This window comes from Toxotes jaculatrix, chromosome 2 (genome assembly GCF_017976425.1).
Source record: "Toxotes jaculatrix isolate fToxJac2 chromosome 2, fToxJac2.pri, whole genome shotgun sequence".
Taxonomy (NCBI): domain Eukaryota; kingdom Metazoa; phylum Chordata; class Actinopteri; family Toxotidae; genus Toxotes; species Toxotes jaculatrix.
Window position 1 is genome coordinate 19,910,862 of NC_054395.1, and position 27,339 is coordinate 19,938,200.

Sequence of the window (27,339 nt, forward strand, 5' to 3'; positions counted from 1 at the left end):
AATGAACAGTTGTGCCCAATAATGTGCACATCAGTAAAGATTTGGCTGCATACCTTCATATAGAATATTGCAACGAGACTCAAATTTGAAATTTGAATTTGAGTTATTTTTGAACTACTTAATTCTTAACTTTTACTGAAAGGAATGATACGCCTTCCTCAATTCGGGATTTTATTTTGGAACGCACTACCGGAAACGGTATTTTTCCGTTCTCCTGGCTTGAAGTCGCCTCTGACTTGCTTGTGATTCATGTTTTGTTAGCTAATCTGGCTAGCAGATGTCGACTGGTTGGACTTATTTTCAGATGAATATATGTGGTAAGGCTTTTCTTGTGCGTAATTTGCTGCTGATGATATTTAGTATGTCAGAGTTAACGAGTAGGGAAGCTACTCAGCTGTGGCCCAGTTCACTGATGATGAATTACCTGCAGTTCTTCCCAGCTAACGTAGCTAGCGTCCGCTAGCCGGAGCTTTCGGAGAAGCCAGCAGGAACCGCCTTGACGTTAATTTTATCTTCTTTCATTGTGCACTGTCTGTTAGAAACGTATTAATTTGAGTTGTAAGTAGTCCTCATACCGGCATGAAAATGCAAAATGACACAGAATGCGGAATATTTTTCCTCGCCCTGCCGATTTTGAGCGTTGAACGTTAGCTTACGTTTGCGTTAAGGCCCTTGCTACCGCTGGGCCGATCATGTTAACCTAGCTGCCCACCGTTTATGGTAGTGTATTCACTCTGTGTATGTGACATTTATTCAGATCACACAGAAGTTTAGATAACTCGACCACCTTCAGTTCCATTTGTAAAAAAGGTGACACGTCTGCTATTATAAGTTTAGCATCACCGGTCACAGTGATGTCACGCAGGTGTGTCGTGTGTTTAACGTTATCTTATTTACTTTATGGGGATTTACAGTAAGAAATATATAATGTTTGAACTTGTCTCACCTGAAGCTTGCAGGGAACGGAGTGCAACTGAAAACCTGTGGTTAATTATCCAGCATTTGATTTATCAATAGTGTGCTTTGAATTTCTGACTGTTTCCTCTTTACTGCAGCAATAGTGTGGTACAGTAGGTGTTTATAAGGTGCAGTAGTAATTTGTGTGTCTCTGTCATGTGGAATTTCAGCATGAAACGGTTCAAACGCCACTCCTAGTAAGAGGGGAGGATGGCACATCGATGCACTCCACCTGAGCTGTCCCAGAGGACAGAGTACCTGGAACCAGATAATGATTCCGACAGGGACTCTGGTGTTGGGGATGATGCAGGAGAGGATGCTGACAGTTGCCATGGAGCCGCAGTAACACAAGAGGAGAAAGTCGACAAGCAAGATGGCATGGAAGAAAACAGCGGGGAGGGAGAGGATTTTACAGTTTTCGTTGCCTTTCAAGGGAATATGGAGGATGAGGACTTCACACAAAAACTTGACACTATCCTCAGTGGGATACCTAACATGCTTGATATTGGTTAGTGTTATTTTTTAACCCTTATTTATGTTGGAACAGACAGCATGTGTTTTTTGGCAAAACAAACAAATAGGCTACACATGACCTGCTGTTAGTCTAGGACAGGGGTGTCAAACCTGTCCACAAAGGGCCGGTGTGGCTGCAGGTTTTTGTTCCAACCAAGCAGCAGCACACCAGACTTGACTCATTTAATCAACTGATCTCAGTCTTCAGACAGTTGATTGGTCAAACTGTGTGCTCTTCATTGGTTGGAACAAAAACCTGCTGCCACACCGGCCCTTTGTGGACAGGTTTGACACCCCTGGTCTAGGAGTATGTTCACAGATTTCCATCCTCTGCCTAATTGAATACAATGCTTTAAAAGAACATTTGCCCCTTTGGATCTTTCCATGTTTTTTTGTTCACAGCATTGAATTGCAGCACCTACAATTCAGTTTGAAACAGTAATTAATAAAAGATGATGCACTAATGTCAAAGTGTGATTATATAGGCATGTTATAGTTAATAGGGTGACAACTTCCATCTGTTATTTTGTGTTTTATATTTGTACCAAATTTAGTTCAGATTCTGGAGATTTGATGCTGAAGAATATTTGATTCTTTTGATCAGTGTCAAAATATCTGAAGGACGTCCATGTAGACACTTTGTTGTAAAATAATTTATAACAAATTTTAACGTACCCCTACTTCTGTGTGCTGTTGTATATACCAGTATAGTTTTGTATGCCCATCCTTTCCTTGTACTTCTCTAACCAGTATTATCTGGAATTCTTGTTCATCTTGTTTGCACTATAATTGCAACTTGTATTCATTCATTGCCCCTCTTCAAGGCTCTGAGAGGCTACAGCCACAGCATGTGGAGCCGTGGAACAGTGTGCGGGTTACCTTTAACATTCCTCGGGATGCTGCTGAGCGACTCAGACTGTTGGCCCAGAACAACCAACAGCAGCTCAGAGACCTGGGGATTCTCTCTGTGCAGATAGAAGGTAACAGCACAGCCTTCAATCCCCTTGTCACTTCAAAACACAATTCATGAGACAATGGCTTTGTTCTTTTCGTGTGTGGCACTTCAGAATTAAGGACATAAACTGAAATTGATGTTCCCTCTGTTGACGCTCAGGGGAAGGAGCCATCAATGTGGCAGTCGGACCAAACAGAGGACAAGAAGTCAGAGTGAATGGACCAATTGGAGCACCTGGCCAGATGAGAATGGATGTTGGCTTTCCAGGTCAGCCTGGTCCAGGTACTAGTTTACAAAATTGATTACACATGGTCTCTGTATATCAATTACACTGAAATTGTACTTTTGGATAGTGGTAGTGATTTGTTAGTTATGTTTCTTTTGGATAAGGGTACTGTAAGTAGGTAATATGCAGACATCGATTGTTTCGTACATCAATAAAGTCAAAATTAACAAGCTGAAAATGCAGTAATTAGTTATTGGCTATTTAGTATGTAGTCACTTGATAAATATTATGTATTTTCCTGTTGCACATAATGATTTAATATGTACATATTTCCATAAGGAGGAGTAAGGATGGTTAATCCACCAATGGTTCCCACTGGGCCTGGCATGGCAGGTCAGGCTATGGTACCAGGCAGCAGTGGACAGATGCACCCTCGTGTCCCCAGACCGTCTTCACAGACAGGTTCAGGCCTTTGTTTCTTTGTGCATCAAATGATACATGTTATTTTAAGTATGTTATGGCTTGGACAGTACAGTAATAGAAAAAATGCATCTTCCTCTCTCACAGATATGATGGACCCAATGATGCCAAGTATGCCAGTTCAGCAGCAACAGCAGCTTCAGCACCAACAGTCTGCTCCCCATGGCTCAGGCCCCATGCCTCCTCAGGCTGCCCATCACATGCAGGCTCTGCAGGCTGGGAGACCACTCAACCCTGCTGCACTGCAGCAGCTACAACAACAGCATCACCAACAGCAACAGGCCCAGCAGCAAGCTCAGCTCTCACAGCTTGGACCTAGACCTCCATTCAATCCATCAGGCCAAATGGCTCCTGGCTGGAACCCGGTTCTCCAGCAACAAGCAGCCCAAGGAGGCCCTGCCTGGAGAAAGCCCCCACCGCAAGCTCAAATGGTTCAGCGCCCACCCTCCCTTGCTACAGTTCAGACACCCAGCCACCCTCCGCCCCCTTACCCATTTGGCAGCCAGCAGGCTGGGCAGGTATTCAATGCCATGGGACAGGGACAATTACAGCAACAACAGCAGACAGGAATGGGTCAGTTTGCTGCCCCCCAGCCTAAAGGCCCACAGGGTGGCCCTGGTGGTGTCACAGGACCGCCCAGACCCCCTCCACCCCTTCCACCAACTTCTGGACCACAGGGCAACCTCACTGCCAAGTCCCCTGGTTCTTCCTCATCTCCTTTCCAGCAGGGTTCACCAGGGACTCCTCCCATGATGGCTCAGAGACCTACAACTCCACAAGGTTTTCCCCAGGGTGTAGGTTCACCAGGAAGAGCAACCCTCGGCCAACAGGGTAACATGCAGCAAGGATTCATGGGAATGCCCCAGCACGGACAGGCTGGGGCCCAAGTTCACCCAGGTTGGTTGCTGTTGTTAACTGTTTCTTATTTGAATGATATGCACATTAAAATGTGTTTTTGGCCATTGTAAAATAGTATTCTATGTTAAAGTTATTAGGAAATGTGCACTCTAATGTCTAAAATAACAAAATCAATCAATACTTATTACAGGCATGCCGAAGCGTCCCATGAGCTTTCCAACCCCAAACTTTGTCCAAGGTCAGGTGAGTGCTAGCACTCCAGGAACACCTGGTGGAGGAGCCCCTCAGCAGCTACAGAGCAGCCAAGCGATGACTCACACAGGTAAAATGTCTACAACACTGCAGATGTCTAGGGGTATGTCTTAGTTAAATGGTGTGAAATGATTAGAGACCTATACTATACAAACATTTTTGTTAACAATCCCTTCAGTTTGATTATTACATAAGTGAAATGGTTGTCAGGTTACTGGTAATATAAACTACTAACATCATGAACCTTTGCCACAGCTTCATCTAACTTTTGTTTAGATAAGTAATGTTTTGAGTTCACCATAGACTTGTTGCGATCAAGTAGTGTAAGACAAACCTAACAGTGGTCTTATCAATCTTTGAATTATTTGATTTTAAATTGGAATGCCACTATAATATTTTACATATCTTACCCAAGTTACTCATGCTATTTCTGTCACAAGTGGTCCATTGCTTCATCCAACATGCCATGGGTTGACACGCAGTTAGCAGAAGGCATAATTGCTTATTACCTGTTGTGAGACCCAATATTTATTATATTTTTTTTTTCCTTCTCCGTTTTACATTAGGAGCTCAGCCGTCAGCCTCCACACCAAACTCAATGCAGGGTCCACCCCATGCCCAACCCAATGTTATAGGTGTACAGAGTAACATGGCTGGTCCACCCCCTGGTACAACTGCTGGGCCTAGTATGGGCCAGCAACAGCCTGGCCTCCAGACCCAGATGATGGGCCTCCAGCATCAGGCCCAGCCCGTGTCCTCCTCCCCCAGCCAGATGGTTCAAGGCCAGGGTGGAGGTCAGACTGTCCTCTCAAGGCCTCTCAGTCAAGGGCAGAGAGGAGGAATGACCCCACCTAAGCAGATGATGCCTCAGCAAGGCCAGGGGGTGATGCATGGGCAGGGTCAGATGGTTGGAGGCCAAGGGCACCAGGCCATGCTCCTGCAGCAGCAACAGCAACAAAACTCCATGATGGAACAGATGGTTGCCAACCAGATGCAAGGCAACAAGCAGCCGTTTGGAAGCAAGATTCCAGCTGGAGTCATGACTGGCCAGATGATGCGTGGCCCTTCTCCAAATGTCCCAGGTAACATGGCTCAGTTCCAGGGTCAGGTTGGCCCGCAGCCGATGACTCCGCAACAGCAGCAACAAATGGCTCAACTCCAACAACAGCAGTTACAACAGCAGCAACAGCACCAACTGCAACAGCTTCAGCAGCAGCAGCAGCAGCAGCAGCAGCAGCAGCAACAACATCAGCAGATGAATCAGCAACAACCCCAACAGGTTCCTATTGCTGGCAATCCTAATCAAACGATGGGCATACATGGGCAGCAGATGAGGCTTCCTGCTGGTCACCCCCTTATCCAACAACAGTTGCAACAACAACAGTTACAGCAGCAACAGAAACAGCAGCAACAGGCCATGTTGCAACAACAACAGCAGCAACAACAACAACAACAGGCAGTTCAACAACACCCACATCCTCTGGGAGATCCCAGTAGTGGAACAGGAGACTTAGGTGTCCAACAGATGGTCCCTGATATGCAGGCACAGCAGCAGCAAGGCATGATGGGGGGCCCTCAGCACATGCAGATGGGAAATGGCCACTTTGCAGGTCATGGCATGAACTTTAACTCGCAGTTCCCAGGCCAGATGCCAATGGGGGCACCCTGTGGACAGCCAGGTGGCTTTCCTGTCAGCAAGGATGTTACACTGACTAGCCCACTGCTGGTCAACCTGCTGCAGAGTGACATCTCAGCCAGCCAATTTGGGCCAGGAGGAAAGCAAGGAGCAGGGGGAGGTAATCAGGCCAAACCCAAAAAAAAGAAACCGGCAAGAAAGAAGAAGCCCAAAGAAGGAGAGGGACCACAGCAGGGAGAGGGACTTGGGTAACAATTTGTATTTAATACAGTTTAACTTTTACCATGGCAGACAGTTGAAGTAAGCTGTATCACTGTTGCATTAATTCTTTGACTCAGCCTCATCTATTTGTTCTCCTTCTTAGGGGTCTTGATGTGGCTGGTGGCATGGAGGATTCCGAACTGCCAAACCTGGGCGGTGAACAGAATTTGGGCCTAGACAACTCTGGCCCAAAACTCCCTGATTTTACCAACAGGGCTGCAGGTAAACACAGAATAAAAAAATTCTCCAATTATTTTGTCTCAGACGCGGAATCTTTAGTTGTAGCGACTTATCTATTTTTTTTTACTTTTCATCATTTGTACTTGTATCTGTTTTGTGTCCCTCTCTACACTTCAAATAGGCTTTCCTGGCCAACCTGGCGACCAGAGAGTATTGCAGCAGGTACCCATGCAGTTTATGCAGCAACAACAGCAACCGCAGCCACAACAACAACAACCACAACCACAACAGCAGCAGCTGCAGCAGCAGCAGCAGCAACAGCAGCAGCAGCAGCAGCAACAACAGCAGCAACAGCAGCAACAGCAGCAGCAGCAACAGCAACAACAACAACAACAACAGCAGCAGCAGCAACAACAACAAATTCAGCACATGCAACAGCAGCAGATACAGCAACAGCAAATGCAGCAACAGCAACAAATGCAACAGCAAATGCAACAACAGCAAATACAACAACAGCAGCAACAATTACAGCAGCAGCAGATTCAGCAACAGCAGCAGATGCAACAGATGCAGATGCAGAGTCTCCAGAATGCTCAAGGGCAGCAGGGGATGACAGGGCCGCAGACTCAAGGTCAAGGCCAGCCCCAGATGCACCCTCATCAGCTGCAACAACCACAGCAGCAGCAAACTCAACAGCCAAACCTGCAACAGCAGGTATTATCATTATTATTATTTACATTGATGACAGTGGTTGATATCAACACAGTGGTTAATGATCTATTCCCATTTAATCTTCATCTTCATTTTAGCAACAGCAGCAGATGATGATGATGCTGAAGATGCAGCAGGAGCAGGCAAAAAATCGTATGTCCATCCCGCCAGGAGGCCAACTCCCTCCTCGGGGGATGGGAAATCCACCTGAGGTCCAGAGGCTTCCTGTCTCACAACAAGGCAACATGCCCGTAATGATCAGTCTTCAAGGACATGGAGGGGTACCACCGTCACCTGACAAAGCCAGAGGGATGCCCCTGATGGTGAACCCACAGGTAAGGGCCAAGGTCAAGTGCTGTGGCATATATAAAAATGATATTGGCATTTACACTTCAAACTCCGAATTTCACTTGTTTTTACAACTTTTGTATTTGCTCACCGTTTTAGCTTGCAGGCACTGCGCGGAGAATGTCCCATCCTGATGTAGGTCAGGGTCCCCAAGGCACTGGATCTGAGGAGGCCCCTGCAGGGGCTCACCCTAAACAGGACAGGCCCGGTGGCCCAGAAATGGGGGTGCAGCCTGGAAATGGCGCCCAACAGATGATGGCCAATCAGGGCTCCAACGCTCACATGATAAAGCAAGGCCCTGGTCCAACGCCAATGCCTCCGCACACTGGAGCCAGTCCCCAGCAACAGTTACCCACTCAGCCTCAACAAGGTGGCCCCATGCCTGGCCTTCATTTCCCTAATGTCCCCACAACCTCACAGAGCTCCAGGCCCAAAACCCCCAACAGAGCTAGCCCCAGGCCGTACCATCATCCTCTCACTCCAACTAATCGTCCACCCAGTACTGAGCCCTCTGAAATCAACCTTTCACCTGAGAGGCTAAATGCCTCGATTGCAGGGCTGTTTCCCCCCAAAATCAACATTCCTCTGCCTCCCAGGCAGCCTAACCTAAACAGGGGATTTGATCAGCAAGGTCTTAACCCAACAACTCTGAAAGCCATTGGGCAGGCCCCTCCCAGCTTAGCTCTATCAGGCAACAACAACAGTGGCAGTGTGGGTGGAAATAACACTAACAACAGTCAACAGCCTTTCTCTACTGGCACTGGTGCAGGGGGAGCAGGTGCTAAGCAGGACAAGCAGCCTGGAGGGCAGGGTAAAAGGGCTAGTCCTAGCAGCAGTCGGAGGTCAAGTCCAGCTTCTAGCCGCAAATCAGCCACCCCAAGTCCTGGAAGGCAAAAGGGGGCAAAAATGGCCATCACATGCCCTCCCCACCAGCAGCAGTTGGTCAACCCTCAGGGGCAAACTATGATGCTAAGCCCTACCTCAGTACCCCCAAGTCCAGTATCAATGCCTTCACAAGTGACGGGGGGCATGGAGACACAACAGACTCAGAGCCCCTTCCATGGAATTCAAGGTAACCCTGCTGAGGGAGTTAGGGAAAGTCAGGGAATAATGGCAGCAGAGCAGCGACAGATGCCTCAGCCTCAACCCCAACCACAGCCTTTGAGGGAATTATCAGCCCCCAGAATGGCAAGTCCTCGTTTCCCTGTGCCTCAGCAGCCTAAACCTGACATGGAACTGCAGGCTGGCACAGTTGATAGGCAGATAACACATGCGGCACCTGTGCAGGAGTCGGAGGTCTCGCCTGCTCTCAGGGCAGCTCCAACCTCCCTCAACCAGTTACTGGATAACTCGGGTATCCCGAACATGCCTCCTCGGCCCATACAGAATAATACTGCTAGGGATGTCATGGGCAAGGACAGTCCCAAGTCTGCTTTGGATCCAGACAGACCATTCCAGAGTAATGCCCAGAGTACAGATGGTTCAGCCTCCGTTCCTACCACTGCCACTATAAATGAGCCAGAAGCTAAACCCAGACCTGCTGTTCCAGTCCCTACCAGTAGTCCTAACTTCCAGCCTGCTTCAGTTGCCAGCTCACTCCCTAGCACTATTGTGAACTCCAGTACTACCCTTAGCCTTAATCAAAGCCCCATCACTAGTGTTGGTGTCAGTCCCAGTCCGAATGTAAACCCAACAACTACTCTTTGTAATACTGTCAGTACTAACACTAATACCACCCTGAGTGTAAGCCCCAACCCAGTAACTTCCAGTCAGAGCACTTCTGCCTCAACTGTTAGCACCAGTTCTGCTCTAACCCCAGCCAGTTCGGCTCTAAAACCAAATCCCAGTTCTAAACCTGTGACAAGTGTTCACTCAGTTATACAAATCCCTGCCTCCTCTAGCAACATTTCCCCCAACCAGATCACTGTCTTTGTTACATCTAACCCCATCACCTCTGCCCCCACTCCTCAGGCACCAACATCTATGGTTTCCACCATGGTGGCTGTCCCTAACAAGAACGTTAGGCCGCAGGACATCCAGCAGCCGACTCATGTCCCCAGACCTTCTCATATCATCACCGCCCCACTTCACTTTTCTATCAACCCACTTTTTCAGGTCCCAGGTGCATCTGTGGCTCCTAATACCACAGTGGTATCACAGTCAGTGACCATGGTGGGGCCTCTCCAAGTGTCCACTACAAACATCCAACTTTCTCCTGCCCCAAGCTCCACCCAGTCCTCAGGGGCTAACATGACCAGCACTCAGCCTGCCAGAAATGCAGTTGGACAGGTCCAGATTGCTACTAGTATGTCCTCGCCATCCCTAGTTGGTACTCTCACAGCTCCTCAGCAAGTTAACCCAGGGGCTCTCAAAACAGAAAATCAAGGTGAGGCAGGCTCTGCTCAGAAATCTAGTCCCCCAGTCCAGCAGCCATCTCCCCATCCAAGCCCTTCAGCGTCATCTCCCTTTCAGCCACCCCTGGCTTCTCAGCCTCCTTGCTCTAGTCCTGGGTCTGTGAACGCCATTCGAAAGACCCCCGTGTGTCCATCTCCAACTGCCCAAGTAAAAAGCAAACCTGCACAGGCTGCTGCTGTTGTTTCTGGTTCAGCTGACTCCCAGCAGAGTCCTGTGGAGAGGCCTGTGCAGGGACCCACTGTGGCTGTGCCACCACAAGTCTTTCATCCCCCTGCTAATCCTGCCATTCAGATTGAAGCACCAGCTCCCCATCCTATTGCTGCTGCTCCAAACAAAATTACTCCACCTGTGGTCTCTTCTCCAATCACAGTTCCTGGCCAAGTTGCTGTTGCTACTCAGATTGTCACCCAGGCTCTAGTTCCTGCACCAGCTACAGTGTCAAGCCCAGCCTCGGCTGTAAGCTCTCAAGCTCCTATTGTCACTGTAGTTAGTACTACCACAGATGCTGCTTCTGCTACCTTGATCTCTACGGTTGCTCCTATACAAAGCCCTGTACCGTCCATTGTTCCGATTGTTGCGTCACCTGGATCTACACAGGAGGTTCTCCCCACCGTATCCTCTCCAGTTGCTAACCCCATCGGAGTTCCACCAGATCAGTCTGACCCCCCAGCTGTGGAGCCTCCAGTGCCACCAGCTACAGCACCTCATGAAACTACTCAGACCACCGCAGGTAAACACATAATTATGAGCTAAAAGAATCATTGGGTATGTCTGCATGGATCAGGTAAACAGGATTAGGACCATATTCTGGTCATGATCCTTGGTCAGGTCAAGCTGATGACTACACATGCCTCAAGTCACTGCTGTGGTAAGGGTTAGTTATTACATTTGCAATTAGTGATACATGTTTCTTACAAATAATTTGCTTTATATCTTCAGATGAACGTGTCAGTTGAACTAGTTCATCCTTTTTTCCCCAGCACCTGTTCAACAAGAAGTCCCACAGTCGCAGGAACCTGTTGCCAGTGAGAAGACAGGTAAGTGTGGTCATCCTTGTTTTAGAAGTTATGTCTGTTAAATAAAAAACAGTCAGTTCATATGATCTTCTATGTGTCCCGTAAAAGTAGAAGGCATGGAAATAAATCTTGTTTTTGTCCTATTCAGGTGAAGAGGTCTCAACAGGTTCTGAGCAGGGGTAAGATTCCTCATAACATCTGTGTTCTTTTAATTACTGTGTTGTTGATTAGCTTGGTCATGCTTAATGTGCTGGGGTTTATTAAGGTGTCCCTTACTACTGATCTCTGAAAAGCTGGCCTAGTCTTAAAACCGGTGCTCTTGAAGAAGAAATGCTTAGACATTTCTAACTCTACTGAAACTCAGGGAGTTCATTTGGTTGGCCAAGGGGGTACATGGTGAAAACAATGAGCCACGTGGCCCTCAGCACTTGGTATGTATCATTAGCATGCAACTAAATAAATATACTAATGCATGTCAGAAGTTTAAATAAAAAACAGCCTATCTCACAGAAAATTGTACTGCTTCTCAGACCTTTATGGCCACATCTCTTTTCCTGGGGATTGTCATAATATGGTGGGGAAGTGAAGCCATGTTTGTTCAGCACAGTTTATAGTTTACCGCTGTTTTTCCACTTCTATCACAGATGGGCAAAGAAAAGAAAGACGCCCATCAACTTAGTCCCAAGGTATGTATTTTAACATGTTTGCGCTGCAAAGACACAAGCAGTGATCATGTCGACGTAGTGGATGCTGTCGGGATGAAGACGGACAGTATCTGTGGTAGACGAGGAAAAACAGCAGTCCTGAGTGGTATTATATCTTTCTCTGAGTAGAGCAGAGTTAACTCGCACCCCTGCATGTTTAATAACACATCCTTGTGTTGTCCTTCCTTCCTTCTCGTTTGTTGTTTTTCTGTCTGGTCCTCCCAGAGCTGCTGTGGAGAAACCCAAGGGACCGAGCAGACGCAGCTCCCGGGCAGAGAAGGAGGTGGAGGAGGAGCCAGTAGCAGACAGTGGCATTAGGAAGAGATCAGCCAGGCCTGGAACCAGTGCTGCTGTAAAAGGTAAACACACAAGAAGCTTTAAAAGACAGAATATGTCAGTGTACCAAAGCTATACACATGGCATTTACTACTTTTTCCCCCTAATACATTTGTATGCACTTTTTAACAGAAACTGGAGCAAGCCCCACCCAAGCCAAACGAAGGAAGTCTAAATAGGCACAGCTGCGGTTGTGGTAACCTGTGAACTGTACTGTAAATGTTTTTGTTTTCGGCTGTGAATCATTTGATATTGGTTTCTCTGTCCCAGATTATGAGTTTTCATTGGAGGAGGAAACCATGTACAGATTGTTTTAAAAGGAATTATTCTATTGTTTTGTCCATGCTATTATGTGAGATTGTAGTTAGAATGTGTGCATACAGTATGTGTTTGTGTGAATGTGCTTTTTATATTAAATGCTGGATTAATCATATGAAGACTGATAATGGAGCTTGTCACGATTGTATAATTATGTTGTAAAACTGAATTAAATTTTCTACTGCTTTTGTTCTGTGAAACTGTGTAATATGATTTATGTGTTTTCCTAAGGCTGCAATAATGTCACACAGCAACAGGTCGTCTGGATTTCAGACCACAGTAATTGTGCTGATGCTTAATCAAAGAGAACATCCAGGCAGGACTGTCTTACAAAACCTGAATGCAGGCTACCAAAAGAGAATAATCTGAAGGAAAACAGCAGAAAACCACATTCTTTAAAAAGAGATGAGTGGACACAACTTGTCAGCACCTGTTATACAGCTTAGTATTGGTATAGAGACTTAGCCTAGCAATAAACCTGATCATTTTTAGCTTGCTTATAAACATTGGAGCACTTCCATCCCTCCATTTTCTCATGTTACTGAGGAAATGAGACAAGATGAAGTCATAAACGTGTTACAAAAGAGATTTATCAAGCTACCATTGTATATGGTTACACTGAGAGGTGATTTACATCTAAAACCAAGAGTGAATACTAGTTTGCACTGTAAAACAGAACTGTTGGGCTTTAACCTGCTTGTACCTAATTTCTCAAAAGCCTTCAATGAGCTGCCTGTGAAGTAAAGCATTACCTGGTTTTCTTTAGAGAAATACATAGTATTACAAAAAAAATTGAATGACCGACTAGTATATTATCATCATTATTATTATTGATTACTACCTAGTTGGCTGTGTACAAGCACGGGGAATTGGGGCCCTAATGAAACTGCACAGGGCCCAAATGTTTCGTGCATTGGTTCAGCAGAAACGTGTATCATCTGTGATTGTAATGAAATAACACTGAGAGGATTTTTTTTAAAGAATAAAGCGTCCACATCTGCTTCTTAGCGGACATTTGGATGCTGGTTCAGGTGGGGACCACGCGGAGCATTTTCTGTGTTCAGGTTGGTGTGAGCATGCGCAGTCGCTAAACGTTGGGACTCCATTCCAGTGTGTCAGTGAGGGTTCCCTGAGCCTCGCATCCCGAACAGCTGTCTACTGTGTTAACTTCACCTGCTTTTTACAAACAAAAACAACTTGACCATGAGCGGGGACCATGGACACGGAGGCTCTCAGGTAGCTCTTTGCCAATAATTCGTTGTGTCTTTTTGCGGTCAGTTTAAAAAAAAATCCATGGCAATAACTGACATAACTGACAATATATTAGTCGTCATGATAAGAAATAACGGTTAAGAAACGTTAGTTAACGTTACAAGTTAAGCTTCTGTCATTGTCCTTCCAGTGAAAACTTTGAAATTACGTGGAGCATTTGCATGGTATTGTAGCAAGATATAAACGTATTTCTAGGGCACATCTGTATGCCAGTTGAAACTTGAATAACCGAGCTACCGGCATTTTCAAAATTGAAATATTAAAAACATCATTTTTCACAATTTTCAGGTCAATTCTGGATCCAAAGGAAGCGGTAGGTCCTCTGATGAGGATTTTTATTCATACTGACTCTGATTTCCAGTCGGAATCGTGATCTGTCTACTGTTAGTTTTTAAAGGACAGAAATGGCGTCCCAGAGACTAAGTCCCTTCTCCTCCACTCTCTTGCGGCTATTGTTCAAAAAGAGGGTCTGTAATGTGCACTTGCGAGCCTCGGATTTTTAATCTGATAAGGTATTCCGAAAGGGCCTGGCATCGTGTTTATTATGCATGCTTTAGTTTGACAGTATGTACGTGCAATTATAACGAATTTTGGAGCCGAAAGTAGCAGAATTGGGGCTGAGGACTTAGTCTCTGCGCCATTTTCTTTTTCTTGTATGAAGCAGCCTGGGCGCCGATCAGTGAGCCGACTGTCTGCCGTGATATGGAGGCGAGAGCTGGGAGCTTATCGCCTCTCCCTGCCCGTATCTCACCGCCTGCTTCACTCTTCCTCCATCTCTGTGCAAGACACATTTATCTGCACCGCCGACAGGGAATCCTCACGACATGAGTGTAAAACTTTAAGTCGCAGAAAAGAAAGTTGCTCTACATGATTAAAAGCATATTTCTTGAGCAGTCATTTTTGTTCAAATTATTATAGCCTCCACACAAGAGTATCCCTTACTCTTAGAAAGTTGAGAGCACTTTTTTTTTGTCTCTAGGGCTTAATTTGTTGCCTGATTTGCTGGAAAGAAAAGCAATCTGTTTATAACTGGGATGTGTGTTACTGTTTAATGTGACAATAGCAGATAAGGCTGTTATTAAACTGCCATGACAACAGGGTGCCATGAGGTGATGATCCAAGCCAAGCCAGGTCTACCTCAGGAGGGATTTCACTCAGCAGGAAGTATTTTTAATAAGAAGACTCATGTAAAATTGTTATAGCCTAATCATTTCAGTAGCTCCACTGAGAGAATGAAGACTGATTTATCTCTTATGTATTATCTCCTCATATTTTCTATTAAAAAGAATACATCACAAGCTGGATAACAGCCTCCTGAAAAAAAAGCCCCTGTTGTGTTAAATAATAGAGGTGATGAATATTGTGAGAATATAGCTGGAGTATTACAGTGATAAAAACTAAAGCTAGGGTAGGCAAATCCGGCCAAATAAAAAATATTTGTCCCCACAATGACAGCTGTTTACTATAAAAGTTTTCCTTTTATAGTTTGCATCAAAGCTTTTACATCCTTTCTCATAAATCTACTGTTGATAGATTTACTACTGGTTGCTGATAAAAAACCAAACAAAAAAAACAAAACAAAAACCATTTACAACAGCACTTTCAGTCAACCATAAATGATTATGGTCATTTTGCCAAATGAGTATTAATTAAACTGTTGTAGCTCTGTTAGTTCTCACTTATTCATGGAAAAATGACACCTGCAATCTTAAAACAAACTGATCCTAAACCTGCACTAAAGCATGCCAAGGGAATGATCATCTAGCAGTATCAAGTTCCTTTTCTTCTCTGGGGCAATTAGCATCTTCAGCATCACCTCAGAATATGGTTAACCTGCAAAAAGTCACTGGGTGTGAAGCAGGGCACTCAGGGCTGATTGGAGTGTGACTTTCAACAGAAGCGTGAAATATAGATAAAATATGAAGTATTTTTTTCTCTGTCAGCTCACGTGAATACACTTTCTAGCTCAAATAGAAGCAAGGAACTTCTAAAAATATGAGTGTGGACAACTAAATGTAAAAGATAGATTCTCTGATATGCACAATAGGCAAACATATTTTTTGTTCTGACTTTTTTAATGCTATTAAACAAGCTGATCTCTCCTTTGTGTTGTAGACACTCACAAACATAAAGACAGGCACAGAGACAAGGAACACAGACACAAAGATCACAAGAAAGACAAGGAGCGAGAGAAATTCAAGCACATCAACAGGTAGGATATCTGCATCTTCTCTCCTTTTTTGTTTTGCTGTGATGACATGACACTACTCGCATTGATGAAATTATAATTTTTCAGTGTTTCCTCTTAACATGTACTTATCCTCACAATACTTTATTGTTCTTGTCTTTTTTTTTTTTTTTTTTAACCAGTATGAATTCTGGTGGTTGTAGCTGTCATAACTGAATCCTAAATGAGAAGGATAATGACAAATGTCTGTGCATTTGGACACAGATTGTGCCAGCATAGATTTTATAAAAGAGTCAAGCTTTTCAACAAACATAAAAGAAGCACAAAGGGTACTGCTGATTTAACTGAAAGTAATAGAAGCCTGCCATGTTAAATCAGCAAACATACATCACAGGGACTCCCTAAAATCTGCTTTTATGAATGACATCTGCGGAACATTTGTAATTTGAACTAGTGTGGACGTTTGCTATGGTTTCCTTTTGTCTGGCTGAAATACTTGTGGGCTGCAGTGTATTAGCAGAGTCACGACTTTGGCCATTCCTTTTGGCAGCTATCCACAACGCTGTCACCATCTCTCAGAAATTGTTACATTTGTATTGCTGGTGGTTTGCTGCTTTGTCGATGACATCTTTTGTGTCTATGCATCGGGACCGCGTCTGACCTCTTGCGCTTGATCTCTGAGCTCTGTGGCTTCTGTGTTACAGCGAGCATAAGGAGCACTCGGAGAAGAAACACAGAGACAAAGAGAAGCTGAAGCACAGCGACGGCAGCTCAGACAAGCACACGGAAAAACACAAAGAAAAGGACAAGGAGAAAGAGAGGAGGAGAGAAGAGAAGGTTTGTTCATAGTCAGTCTACTTTTTATGAAAGGCTGTACAGGCCTGTGGCGAAAATATTACATTCTGTTGTTATTACAGAATAAATATATTGTTACATGAACATAAAAGCTTTGTTTTCTCATGATCATAATTATTTTGTGGTTTTGATATAACTCTCGTGTTTATTGATGTATTCCAGTGTCTTCCAGAGATTGTCCTCATGAGAAAACAAAACAAAAAAACTAATAAGCACACAGATGGCTACTCCAGCCTTCTATGAACTTTAACTATAAGTAAAAGTTTAAACATTGTTGAAGTGTATTTTGATTAACAACCCGCAGGGAAGTCTAATATTTTTTTATTGTCTCTCACAGATCAAATCCTCCCATGTAGACAAGCCTAAAAAGGAGAAAGAAAATGGATACATAGGGTAAACAGCATTACTTTGTTGTATTTGATATGAAATGAAATTAAGTAGTTATAAAGCAGCCTTGGCCATAAATCATTTAGGAGAGAATTAGCTGTTTCTTGGTTATGATTAATAGGATTTTGCTTTGCTAATATGCAGTTCATTATCTTCAATGTCTTACTTAGAGACACGAGCCCAGCTGCCGTTAAGAGCGAGCCTGAAGACGACAACGGCTTCTACCCCTCTCCCCAACACAACTTCAAACGAGAGTATGACTGTGAAGAGTGGGTATCATCCAAGTCAATCCAAATCACTGTAGTTACATTTAAGAATTGATTGTCTGTAATTCTGCATTATGAGATACAATTTGATTATCGATATACTGTTTGCAGATTTGAATACAAGAAGCCCAAAAAAGTCAAGACGGAACATGACAAAAAGGCAAAGAAGAGGAAACATGAGTACGAAGAAGATGAGGAGGAAGAGGTTCATTTTGTTTTTGCACATCGTTTTGATGAATACATTGTCATATTCTCCAGGCTGGAACTTCACTGTTTATGTTCTCCATATTTATTCTGTTCTCTCCACTTGTTTTAGGACATCAAGCCCAAAAAGAAGACAAAAGAAAAGAAGGCAACAGATGGAAAGAAAGCCAAAAAAGAAGAGGAGAAGTGGAAATGGTAAGATAATTTTAGGGACAAATTGTTCTTTTCCTCAGGAAACAGTTAGCTGTTATAAACAGTCACTCAGATACCATATTTTTCTTTTTTCTTACCAGTTGTATTTTGATGTTTTGGTGATTAGGTGGGAGGAGGAAAGATATACTGATGGCTCCAAATGGCGCTTCCTTGAACATAAGGGTCCGGTATTTGCACCCTCGTATGAACCCTTGCCCAGCAAAGTCAAATTTTACTATGATGGTGAGCCTGTCTGTGTAAAATAAAAAATAAGTTGCAATACATTATTATCTTCGGTCAAGGTTACCAAGCAGTTATTCTGTGTTTGTAGGTAAGCCTATGAAACTTAGTGCTCCTGCTGAGGAGGTTGCTACATTTTTTGCCAAGATGCTGGATCATGAGTACACCACTAAGGACATCTTCAGGAAGAACTTCTTTAAGGACTGGAAGAAGGTGAGGAGATAAGACACAAAAAATATTCAAGTGTGTTAATTTGAGGACACGAGCCAGAGTCTTCAGAAGGTGTGAAGTCCAAGCATTTAAAGTGGGCATGCTTCAGATATCTTCTCTTCTATTTTAGGAAATGACATCAGAGGAGAAGTCAAGGATCACTGACCTGAACAAGTGCAACTTCAGTGAAATGAATGAATACTTCAAGGCCCAATCAGAAGCTAGGAAACAGATGTCAAAAGAAGAGAAACAGGTAGACCTGCATTCACGCACACTCTCCCAACCCTGAATAATCAAGAGACCTCTCGTTGCACTTTCATATTTTCATGCACTTTACAGAAAATCAAAGAGGAGAATGAGAGACTCCTGCAGGAGTACGGTTTCTGCATCATGGACAACCACAGGGAGAGGATTGGAAACTTCCGCATTGAGCCGCCGGGCCTCTTCCGAGGGCGAGGCGACCATCCGAAGATGGGCATGCTCAAACGCCGCATCAGACCTGAAGACATCATTATTAACTGTAGCAAGTGCGTAATCTCATTACCGCTGTTATCACTGACCTCTCTGCCTTTAATTTCTCAATTTTTATTTAATTTTAGGCTCCATAGGAAGAACACAAAACCTGTGTAAAAGCAGATGTTTGATATTAGTTTGAGTTCTGAGATTTTACCGCAAGCTGGCCCTGCCAGAAGGCCCTGAGCTTATACGAAAGAACATTGTGAGACTAGTGTGTGAATTACAAGGGCAAGGTGTGAACATGTGCTTGTGAAAAGAGAATACATTACGGGTGCTTGTGAAGGGTCGGTCAAAAGGTCACATTCACACATACATCTCACGCATGTAGTCCTGTTCTTAGCTTCAACTTCTTTTTTTTCTTCTGCTGGCCCTTTATCTTCTCCTCCACCTCCTGTCATGTTGTAATTGTTGGATTTATTTATAAGAGAGTGGGAATCATTTTCTTTTTATCTCTGTCATTCCATGTCTCCAGGGCAGTGTGTGTATGAGAGAGCGTTTACGGAAAGGCTAATTTGTTGCATTCAGTTGCCATGGCAGGGATACCGGCGAAAGAATGTACGTGCTGCATGTGGCATGTACAGTACGGCAGATACTCAATTACATGCCGGCACTGTGTCAAAGGTAGTCTTCCTGTCCTGCTGTGTGTGCGCAAACAATAATACTACTCAGGGAGAACATGTCAACCTCCACATACCAGTTACAGTGGGGACATTTCTGATAACTGTAGCTTATTGTAGTTACTATAAGGAATGCACAGTAATCAGCGCACAGGTAGAAACCCAGCCTGAGTGCAGTTAGATAACACCGCACCCAGAGAAATGCTCCAAGCTGTGGGAAATGCAGTGCTTACATAGGGGAAAAGGTGTCAACATGTTTCTCATCTGTTTAAATCTGTTTCCTTTTCTCTAGGGACTCCAAGCACCCTAAACCTCCCCCAGGGACAAAATGGAAGGAGGTTCGCCATGATAACAAGGTGACCTGGCTGGCGTCTTGGACAGAGAATATCCAAGGCTCCATCAAGTACATCATGTTGAATCCTAGCTCCAGGATCAAGGTACCTGTGGTCTCAAGACTGAGCCTCCAGCCGCAATCTTGTCTTAATCCTAACCCTGAGGTTATGTATTTTCCCTTGATGAAAAAAAATAGCTGTTTGTATATGTTTGTGCAGGGGGAAAAGGACTGGCAGAAATATGAGACCGCCCGACGGCTGAAGAAATGTGTAGATCGCATCCGAAACCAATACAGAGACGACTGGAAATCAAAAGAGATGAGGATCAGGCAGAGAGCTGTGGCGCTATATTTCATCGACAAGGTGAGTAAAATACAGTGGTACTGCAATGATAGAATACGAATACTGATTATAATCTGCAATATTTTAACTAGTTGATGAATCTGAAAAGAAGTGGTGGGTGTAGAATGGAATCTACCATCAAAGCAAGGTGACGTGACCTGCTGAAATTTACAGTTTTAATTTTTTACGGACCAATTCAGTGAACTTCATCCCACTGGTACAGGTGAACCAAGGGTAGAGAATAAATCCTGAGAACATGTTTTACCCCTGAATCGAGACAGTGATCACAGTGGATGATGTTTCCCTTGTAGCTGGCACTGAGGGCGGGTAACGAAAAGGAGGAAGGTGAGACAGCGGACACAGTTGGCTGTTGCTCGCTGCGAGTGGAGCACATCAAACTGTACCCCAAAATGGATGACCAGGAGTACGTGGTGGAATTCGACTTCTTGGGAAAAGATTCCATCCGCTACTACAACAAGATCCCTGTGGAGAAGAGGGTAAGAGAGGGAACGAATAAGAGAGGAGAGGAATGGAGGGACAGATACATTAAAGAGGGTGGTGCTGACTGTGCATTTTGACAGTTCTGTGAATTTAGTGTTAATGAGATAAGAAGTTGCTACACTGAGGAGCATGTTTTACTGAAATCTTTCCGCCTACTCTGCCTCAGAAGGTGGTCTGTTTCCTGCTATTACCGGAGTGTATTCACACACAGTCACACTCCCATACATGCACACGCTAGACATGTGCTATTTTCAGTCACAAATTCTTTGCACATCTATTTGTAAACACTTCCTCTGTCCATCCCTACTTGCATAAAGAAGTCCATACAAAATACACACCATCCTACAATAAACCACCTGCACTTTTCATTATGAACAGAAATATTATAGCACCCCTATCTGGCAGAATTGTGTTACTGTATACAACAACACTGTTAACTCTAAACTCTTAAATGTAAGCGACTTCATGCTCAGTAAATCTTTGCTGATTTATTTACAGGTTTTTAAAAACCTTCAGTTGTTTCTGGAGAACAAGCAGCCGGAAGACGACCTCTTTGACAGATTGAACGTAAGAAACACACACGTCGATGCTTGCATCCAGGGCCTCTCTCTAACTGAACTGTTTGAATTAACAATCGTAATCACTTGTGTCACTCTGTGTCGTCTGCTTCTCCCACCTCTGCTGCCTTTCTCTGTGTCTCCTGCAGACTTCTATTCTGAATAAACACTTACAGGAGCTGATGGATGGACTGACAGCCAAGGTCTTTCGTACCTACAATGCCTCCATCACCCTGCAACAGCAGCTCAAGGAACTTACCTCCCGTGAGTGACAGCAGCTTCAGCCAGTTAAAAAAAAGGCAGCTCACCTGAATAACAGACATGTAGTTTCTCAGAACAGCTAGATGTAATAATGACTCATTATGACATTTCACAGTTTTATTGTAATTGCGGAATTCAGCAAGAGCTCTCTGAAATGCAAAAGATGTCTTATGAGGTGGATGAGATGACTAATAATTGTGATATGATTTGACACAATTTGCCCCTTGATTCTGGAAAGAAGTCTTCCTATAAACAAAAATTACACCGGACTAAACTGTGAGATCGCATTACAATTTGTCAATGTCAGTATAAGACTGAAAGATAGAAGAAGAATTGGTTTGGCAATTGCATAAACTATAATTAGAAAAAGTATTGTTTGGAACCAATGCACATTGCTGTCTACTCCAACAGGCGATAAAATCTATACAAAAAGTCAGTAATCACTCTCTTCATGTTCACATATACATGTATATGTGTAACATGTAACAGTTTGTGGGTCGTGTTGTGTTTGTTAGCAATGGAGATGCTGTGACACCAGGATCTCTTCGAATTTTATATCTGTTTATTTTGTCAAGGGCACCTAATAAAGCCAAACCTCCATGCAAATAAACCTGCTCGCTCCAGCTCTTCTCCCGCACAAGAGTGGTACAAAGGGCCTCCTAATAAAATATTCAGCATGGAACATAATCTCATGCACAACAAAACATACCTGACAGGGACAAACAATAAAGCAGAACTGTCACGTAAATAATACCAGCCTGCTCCAGGTTTGCCACAAAGGAAAGAAATGAAGTGCAAAATGGGAATGTTAGCTTTGTTTTCTGTGACATAGGGGAGAGGTAAAGGTGTGAAGTTGAATTTCATCTGGGGACTGTTCAAGAAGTTAAGGAGGTGGAGCTTTGATCTTGGACCTTACACATATGCAGTATAGACATTACACACTGGGGGCCTTCCCAGTCAAGTAATAACAAAATTTTGACAGATTTTCTATATTTACCTTAAGAAGAGGTCACTGTACAGATGGTCCAGTTACAAATATACTATACCTGTATGTAACTAAAACTTATTGTGCCTTTAAATACATAAGCACCCCAATGTTTGGATCAGTGATTTCAAATTTCAATGGTTTTAAACTTCTCCTACCTTGTTGTGTTGTTGTTGGGTCTCCAGCTGAGGACAGCATCCCAGCTAAGATCCTGTCATACAATCGAGCCAACCGGGCGGTGGCCGTCCTCTGTAATCACCAGAGAGCTCCACCCAAAACGTTTGAGAAGTCCATGCAAAACCTTCAGACCAAGGTAAACCCCGTGTTCCACATTGCTTCGGTTTTGTTGTCCCCGCACAATCAGTGATGTCTTGGTGTCAAATTGGCTGCTTTGCAGAAATTTTATTTTTTTGTGAAAGATGAAGATATTCCCTGTCTGCATGATGAAGATTATTTTCTTCACTCAACGTGTGTTTGATGTGATTGCAGATTGATGAGAAACAAAATCAACTTTCTGCAGCCAGGAAGCAGCTTAAAGCTGCCAAGGCTGATCACAAGGCTTCTCATGATGACAAGAGCAAAAAGTAAGCACACCTGAGAGTGTCACAGGTTTATCTGTTACTTACTTATGTGGGCCATAAGGCTATGGCTAAGGCCATAAGGTTTTATCTGTGTATTTCCTAAATATCAAGTTTATGATGTTTAGCGTTTCAGTTTTTCAGTCCATATGTATCATTCTCCCTCTGTCTCTCTCTCGTCTCTGTGTCTCTGTGCATCTTGATCTTCTGTATTTCTCTCTTTCTGTATCTGTATTTATTCCTTCCTCTGTCTGTTTTTGCGTCTCTCTCAGGGCTGTGGAGGTGAAGCGTAAAGCTGTCCAAAGGATAGAGGAGCAGCTGATGAAGCTCCAGGTACAGGCCACAGACAGAGAGGAGAATAAGCAGATTGCTCTGGGCACCTCCAAGCTCAACTACCTGGACCCACGCATCTCTGTTGCATGGTATTTATATGATACGCTTGACGTTGTTTACCTGTGTTTATTATCCGCCAACTATTATTTGATTACCGCTGTCACTACATAAAAAAAAACCTGTGACATTAAATGAGTAAACCACCTACTGTTTAATAGGCCAGCTCTCTCTGGGTGGGTGGGTGTGCGGGGGTGCATATCTACCTTGGTGAAAGGCAGGAAATGCTCTTGCATTGTAGGAAAAGGAGCAGCACAAGCAAAAAAGCTAACGGCTGCAGTAGCAAAATAAGAGGAAGAAAAGCGTGTGAGTGCGACGAACAATGGGGTTTGTTTCTAAAAGCCAGGGAGCGTCCCCAAACAGCACTCCTTCCTCCATGTGGGAAGTCAATGAGAAGCTGTCTGTGGCTGAATGGAGGGCCAGACCACAGAGAAGGGGAACAGTGGTCCGCCCTCCCTAACCCATGCCCCACAGCTATTTATGGAGAGCCTCCTCCTCAAGCACAATGGATACAGGAATGCTCCATGTTTTTGCCTGGTTGTAAGGCATAAGTAACGGGGTCCCCCCTTATAGGGTGGTGCATGGGAACCTGGTCTACACTGTAGCTGAATGTGTGTGAAGATGTGTTACAGAGATGAAAATGTTGAGTTGAATCAGGTTGATTGGTAGCCGGGCTGGCGTATGTTTTCGGTCATGCAGAGGGTATAGTAGGTTCAAACAGTAAAGAGACTGGCTAAAATAATCTGTTGTACTTGCTAGATCAGGTGACTTGGCTGTTGAGAAACCTCATCAAATTAATTACAAATATATTACAGTTACACCCTCTGCCGGGGAAATTAACTGTTTTTCTGTTTAGATAAGTTTGATTCTCATAAGAAAGCTAAATATGTTCACGTGGGTTTACATACATTTGTTATATATATATATATATATTTTTAATATTAATCATTAGCAGTTCAACCTGAGCTGTTTCTTCACCACATCTTTCAGTAACTCCTTCGTCCCTGCTACTTTTATGGAACAGTAGTCTCTATTAACACTGCACTCGACAATCAAGTTCACTTAGTGTGATTACCAGGATTTTATTGTAAACTTCTTGTATCACTTGTATAACTATTATTGCATGGAGTTCATGCCAGTCCTTGGTTTTAAATACATTGCTCTATTTGTTTAAAATCTGTGAAATAGTTGATGTGCACCTTGGTGCGTAATACTAGAATATAGAAATGATCTTCCTGCTTTTAAAGTAAGTTAAAGTCACAAGAACTGAAAACATTTAACACCATGGGTTTCTCAGCCAAAGCGTGAACTCCCACTCTAGGTTGAAAATGGTACATGGTTGAGCCAAGCTCTTCAACGTGCCTTTTTCACTATGGATATTTTGACTTGTCACTGAAGAAAAAGCAGATGTTTTACTTATAACATTAACAGTGGCTCTGTTCTGTCCAAGTGTCCCAGAAAGCCATAACAATGTAACGCAAGAGACCGTCCTCACTGCAGAGACTTTGGCATGTCCTAACAGGAAAAGCACAGTTGTAATCAATAACTTTAATAAGAAGTGCATTCCATTTAGGTGAACTAGTTTCAAGGGTTGGTGTTAAGCAAGCGTGTTCACTGTCATGACTTTACTGGGACACTTGAAGTTTTACCGTAAGTTCAATATACTGTACGTACGGACTGTCTCAAAAGACACCGGATTATAGAAGATGTTATACTAGTGTGGTAATACATGGTGGACTCTTTCCTTCAGTATAAAAAGTTGTAAGTACAAGCAACGGTTGCTAATAAAATCCCTACAACATTAATGCAGTACATATGACCTAAATAGTTTTTTTTAATTTTCTTTTGACCTCTGACTCATTGTCTAGTCTTCATGGAATTTCCCAGATGTGAATAAAGAGTAGTGGATGCAGACAGTAGGTGGATGAGCTCAGTCATTTTTAGTGTTTAACCGGTCCATCTTCCCTCCTCTTTCAGGTGCAAGAAATGGGATGTTCCCATTGAGAAGATCTACAACAAAACCCAGAGAGAGAAGTTTGCCTGGGCAATTGACATGGCTGAAAAGGACTACGAGTTTTAAACGCACTTAATGTGGTACCTTTTCTACCCATGCCTTTGATTGTAAAGATGGTTTGTAGTTGATGTCAATTGATTCCACTGTGTGGTTACTGCAGGGCTGCGAAAGAGGAAACTAAGACATTTTTTTGGAGCTGTGACCACAGATTAATAATTGTGCTGTATATATATATATAGATTGGTTATGAATATAGGAAAATAACTCCTCAGCTATTTGACTAAGCTGTCAAGAGGCGTCACTCTTAAAAAATAAAACAAAAAAACACAGTAGTGTGTATGTAGCTGCAGGTATCTTCCCGTGATCAAACAACTATAAAGACATTAGTATTATCTTTTGTCAGATACGACTGTACTGAAATTTTTAAGCCATCAGATTTATTGAGAAATTCTATATTCTCATAGAATAATGAATTAAATGTTTGTATGGGAGACTGTGAAAAGGGTCATGAGAGAGATAATAATATGATGAATTTCAGCTTGTGGAATTTTAGTGTGAAAGATTGGCACAATAAAATGAGCCTGATTGACTGATGACAGTGCAAAGAATAGAAATCCTAGCACTATTCTCATATGATTATTAGCACACAGAATGTCATCTTGTTTCTTTCCGTTTGATTTAGTTGTTTATTTCAGGGATGTACATATTTTTTTGTCATTTTTCAGTAATGATTTTTTAAAACGTGTGCTGTATGCGTTTGCTGTATGCAAAAGCTCTTCATTGCTTGTATGCAACTCGTGTGTATGTGTGAGTGTGTGTGTGTGTCAGTTTCCAGTTTTACAGTGAGCAAGATATAAGATTCCTCTTGGTTACTTGAAACAGCTAAAGTGCAGTGTAATGTTTTATATGTCAGAGATAAAAAAAGGAAATGTTTTCTAAGAGGGTTGTGGATTTTGCCAAAAAAAAAAAATCACAGACGTTTATCATTGTAGTGTGCTGTTTTTTTGTATTGCTGTGATTAAGCAGAAGGTGTCTTCTTTGAATTGATTTGAAATGATTTCCAAATGTGAATGGATATTCTAACTTTTGTCATTAATATTTCCTGCTATTTGATCATTTATCACAAAACTTCTGAGCGGCTGAATGCTTATTCTTTTGAGCTTTGTAGTCTTCAGAATAAAACATCAACCTGGTCCCTTTTGTCCTTACTAACTTTTGTGTGTGCAAATGGGATTGAAACAGCAGACTCACTCATTCCCTGAGTATACAAAGAGAAACATAATCCTGTCAGAGGTAATCAGCAGCAGTCAAATCAAATTCACAATACTGTCTAAAAAACAATTCACGTATCAATATTAATTTCTATTTTCACTCATATTCAAATAGTTATCTGTTACTTTACAAGTTGTGATAAAGGTTGTATTGAGCTCATAATAAAGTACAGTCTAAGCAGAGGAGCTGCGTCTTTAAGAGGCCGACAACAGGCGCTCCTACTGGAGGGGTGAGATGAGTTAAACAAGTGGGAGATATACGAGGTTATACCGGAAATAGGGTCATTGTCGCAAAATAAATGCAGCACGTCGTTCTCTGCAACATACAACTCTTAATAGTTACATAGATGTGGAATTTCAAAACACGCTATATGTGAGAAAAGACACATAGCGCTAAATTAAAGTTGAAGATCGTGTTTTAACTAAAGGCAATTGATACAGCTTTAAAGATGGCAAAAAAATAGAAAAAATAAATACTTAGCAACACGTGCCAAAAACTAAAAAACTGTCAAATACACTGACAATTGTTATAAACCGAAGCCTCTGGCTGATGTGCAGCCACTGATGTTAGATGATGAATGTTCCCAAGATACAGCCTTAGAAATCCGCATATGCATGAAGCAATGCCACTGTATTGTGAGTTTCAAAAATGCATTCATGACAGGGCGTCAATGAGGATCAGGAAACTTCATGTTTCCTTCGCTCAGCATGAGATAATACTTTAAGGATAATTTTAACTATAGTAACCTTTACTTACAATTCAGATTTTAAAAATACAGTATGATGTGTACTTTCATCCACCTGACATCTCGTTTGAGTCAAGGAATAATGAAGTTTGTGAAACTGGTTGAAATTTTTATTATTATTTTATTATTTTACCCAACACTGTTTACACCAAATTTCTTTTACTCTAATGTCTTTGACAGTATAAATTTCTAAAGTGCTAACTACACCAAAAGCAATATTGACTTTGCAGAAACTCTTTGTTATAATGT

At 43.0% G+C, this 27,339-nt stretch overlaps 2 protein-coding genes across 4 annotated transcripts; both read left to right on the plus strand.

Annotated features, from left to right (window-relative positions):
• The first annotated feature begins 224 nt into the window (after window positions 1–224).
• On the plus strand, window positions 225–12,366 carry ncoa6 (nuclear receptor coactivator 6). Of its 3 annotated transcripts, none has more exons than XM_041049794.1 (17): window positions 225–317; window positions 1,128–1,465; window positions 2,295–2,450; window positions 2,585–2,707; window positions 2,991–3,113; window positions 3,219–4,028; window positions 4,180–4,311; window positions 4,808–6,125; window positions 6,242–6,360; window positions 6,500–7,032; window positions 7,128–7,364; window positions 7,477–10,522; window positions 10,773–10,829; window positions 10,957–10,987; window positions 11,453–11,494; window positions 11,738–11,871; window positions 11,981–12,366. In XM_041049794.1, the coding sequence occupies exons 2-17, from the start codon at window positions 1,168–1,170 to the stop codon at window positions 12,025–12,027; spliced, it is 7,206 nt and encodes a 2,401-aa protein (XP_040905728.1). In that variant the 5' UTR covers window positions 225–317; window positions 1,128–1,167; the 3' UTR covers window positions 12,028–12,366. The 3 variants fall into 3 exon arrangements, with proteins under 3 accessions (XP_040905728.1, XP_040905739.1, XP_040905748.1); XM_041049805.1 differs by having other exon boundaries at window positions 2,585–2,692; XM_041049814.1 differs by lacking the exon at window positions 11,453–11,494.
• An 899-nt stretch (window positions 12,367–13,265) lies between these two features.
• Window positions 13,266–26,266, plus strand: top1 (DNA topoisomerase I). Its single transcript, XM_041054669.1, has 21 exons — window positions 13,266–13,402; window positions 13,727–13,751; window positions 15,554–15,650; window positions 16,331–16,463; window positions 16,819–16,874; window positions 17,039–17,137; window positions 17,246–17,339; window positions 17,451–17,533; window positions 17,658–17,773; window positions 17,862–17,983; window positions 18,111–18,233; window positions 18,320–18,507; window positions 19,406–19,550; window positions 19,665–19,808; window positions 20,099–20,284; window positions 20,787–20,855; window positions 20,995–21,109; window positions 22,277–22,404; window positions 22,581–22,675; window positions 22,942–23,091; window positions 25,037–26,266. The coding sequence occupies exons 1-21, from the start codon at window positions 13,370–13,372 to the stop codon at window positions 25,137–25,139; spliced, it is 2,304 nt and encodes a 767-aa protein (XP_040910603.1). The 5' UTR covers window positions 13,266–13,369; the 3' UTR covers window positions 25,140–26,266.
• Window positions 26,267–27,339: the final 1,073 nt, after the last annotated feature.

What these genes read in the sequence shown, in the direction of transcription:
- ncoa6 (XM_041049794.1), top strand. Translation starts at nt 1,168, where the DNA reads ATGGCACATCGATGCACTCCACCTGAGCTGTCCCAGAGGACAGAGTAC. An exon ending in ACCTAACATGCTTGATATTG is followed by an intron (nt 1,466 to 2,294) that starts GTTAGTGTTATT and finishes CCCCTCTTCAAG; the next exon opens with GCTCTGAGAGGCTACAGCCA. An exon ending in AACCAGTGCTGCTGTAAAAG is followed by an intron (nt 11,872 to 11,980) that starts GTAAACACACAA and finishes ACTTTTTAACAG; the next exon opens with AAACTGGAGCAAGCCCCACC.
- top1 (XM_041054669.1), top strand. Translation starts at nt 13,370, where the DNA reads ATGAGCGGGGACCATGGACACGGAGGCTCTCAG. An exon ending in TCTTTAAGGACTGGAAGAAG is followed by an intron (nt 17,984 to 18,110) that starts GTGAGGAGATAA and finishes CTTCTATTTTAG; the next exon opens with GAAATGACATCAGAGGAGAA. An exon ending in TGCAAAACCTTCAGACCAAG is followed by an intron (nt 22,405 to 22,580) that starts GTAAACCCCGTG and finishes ATGTGATTGCAG; the next exon opens with ATTGATGAGAAACAAAATCA.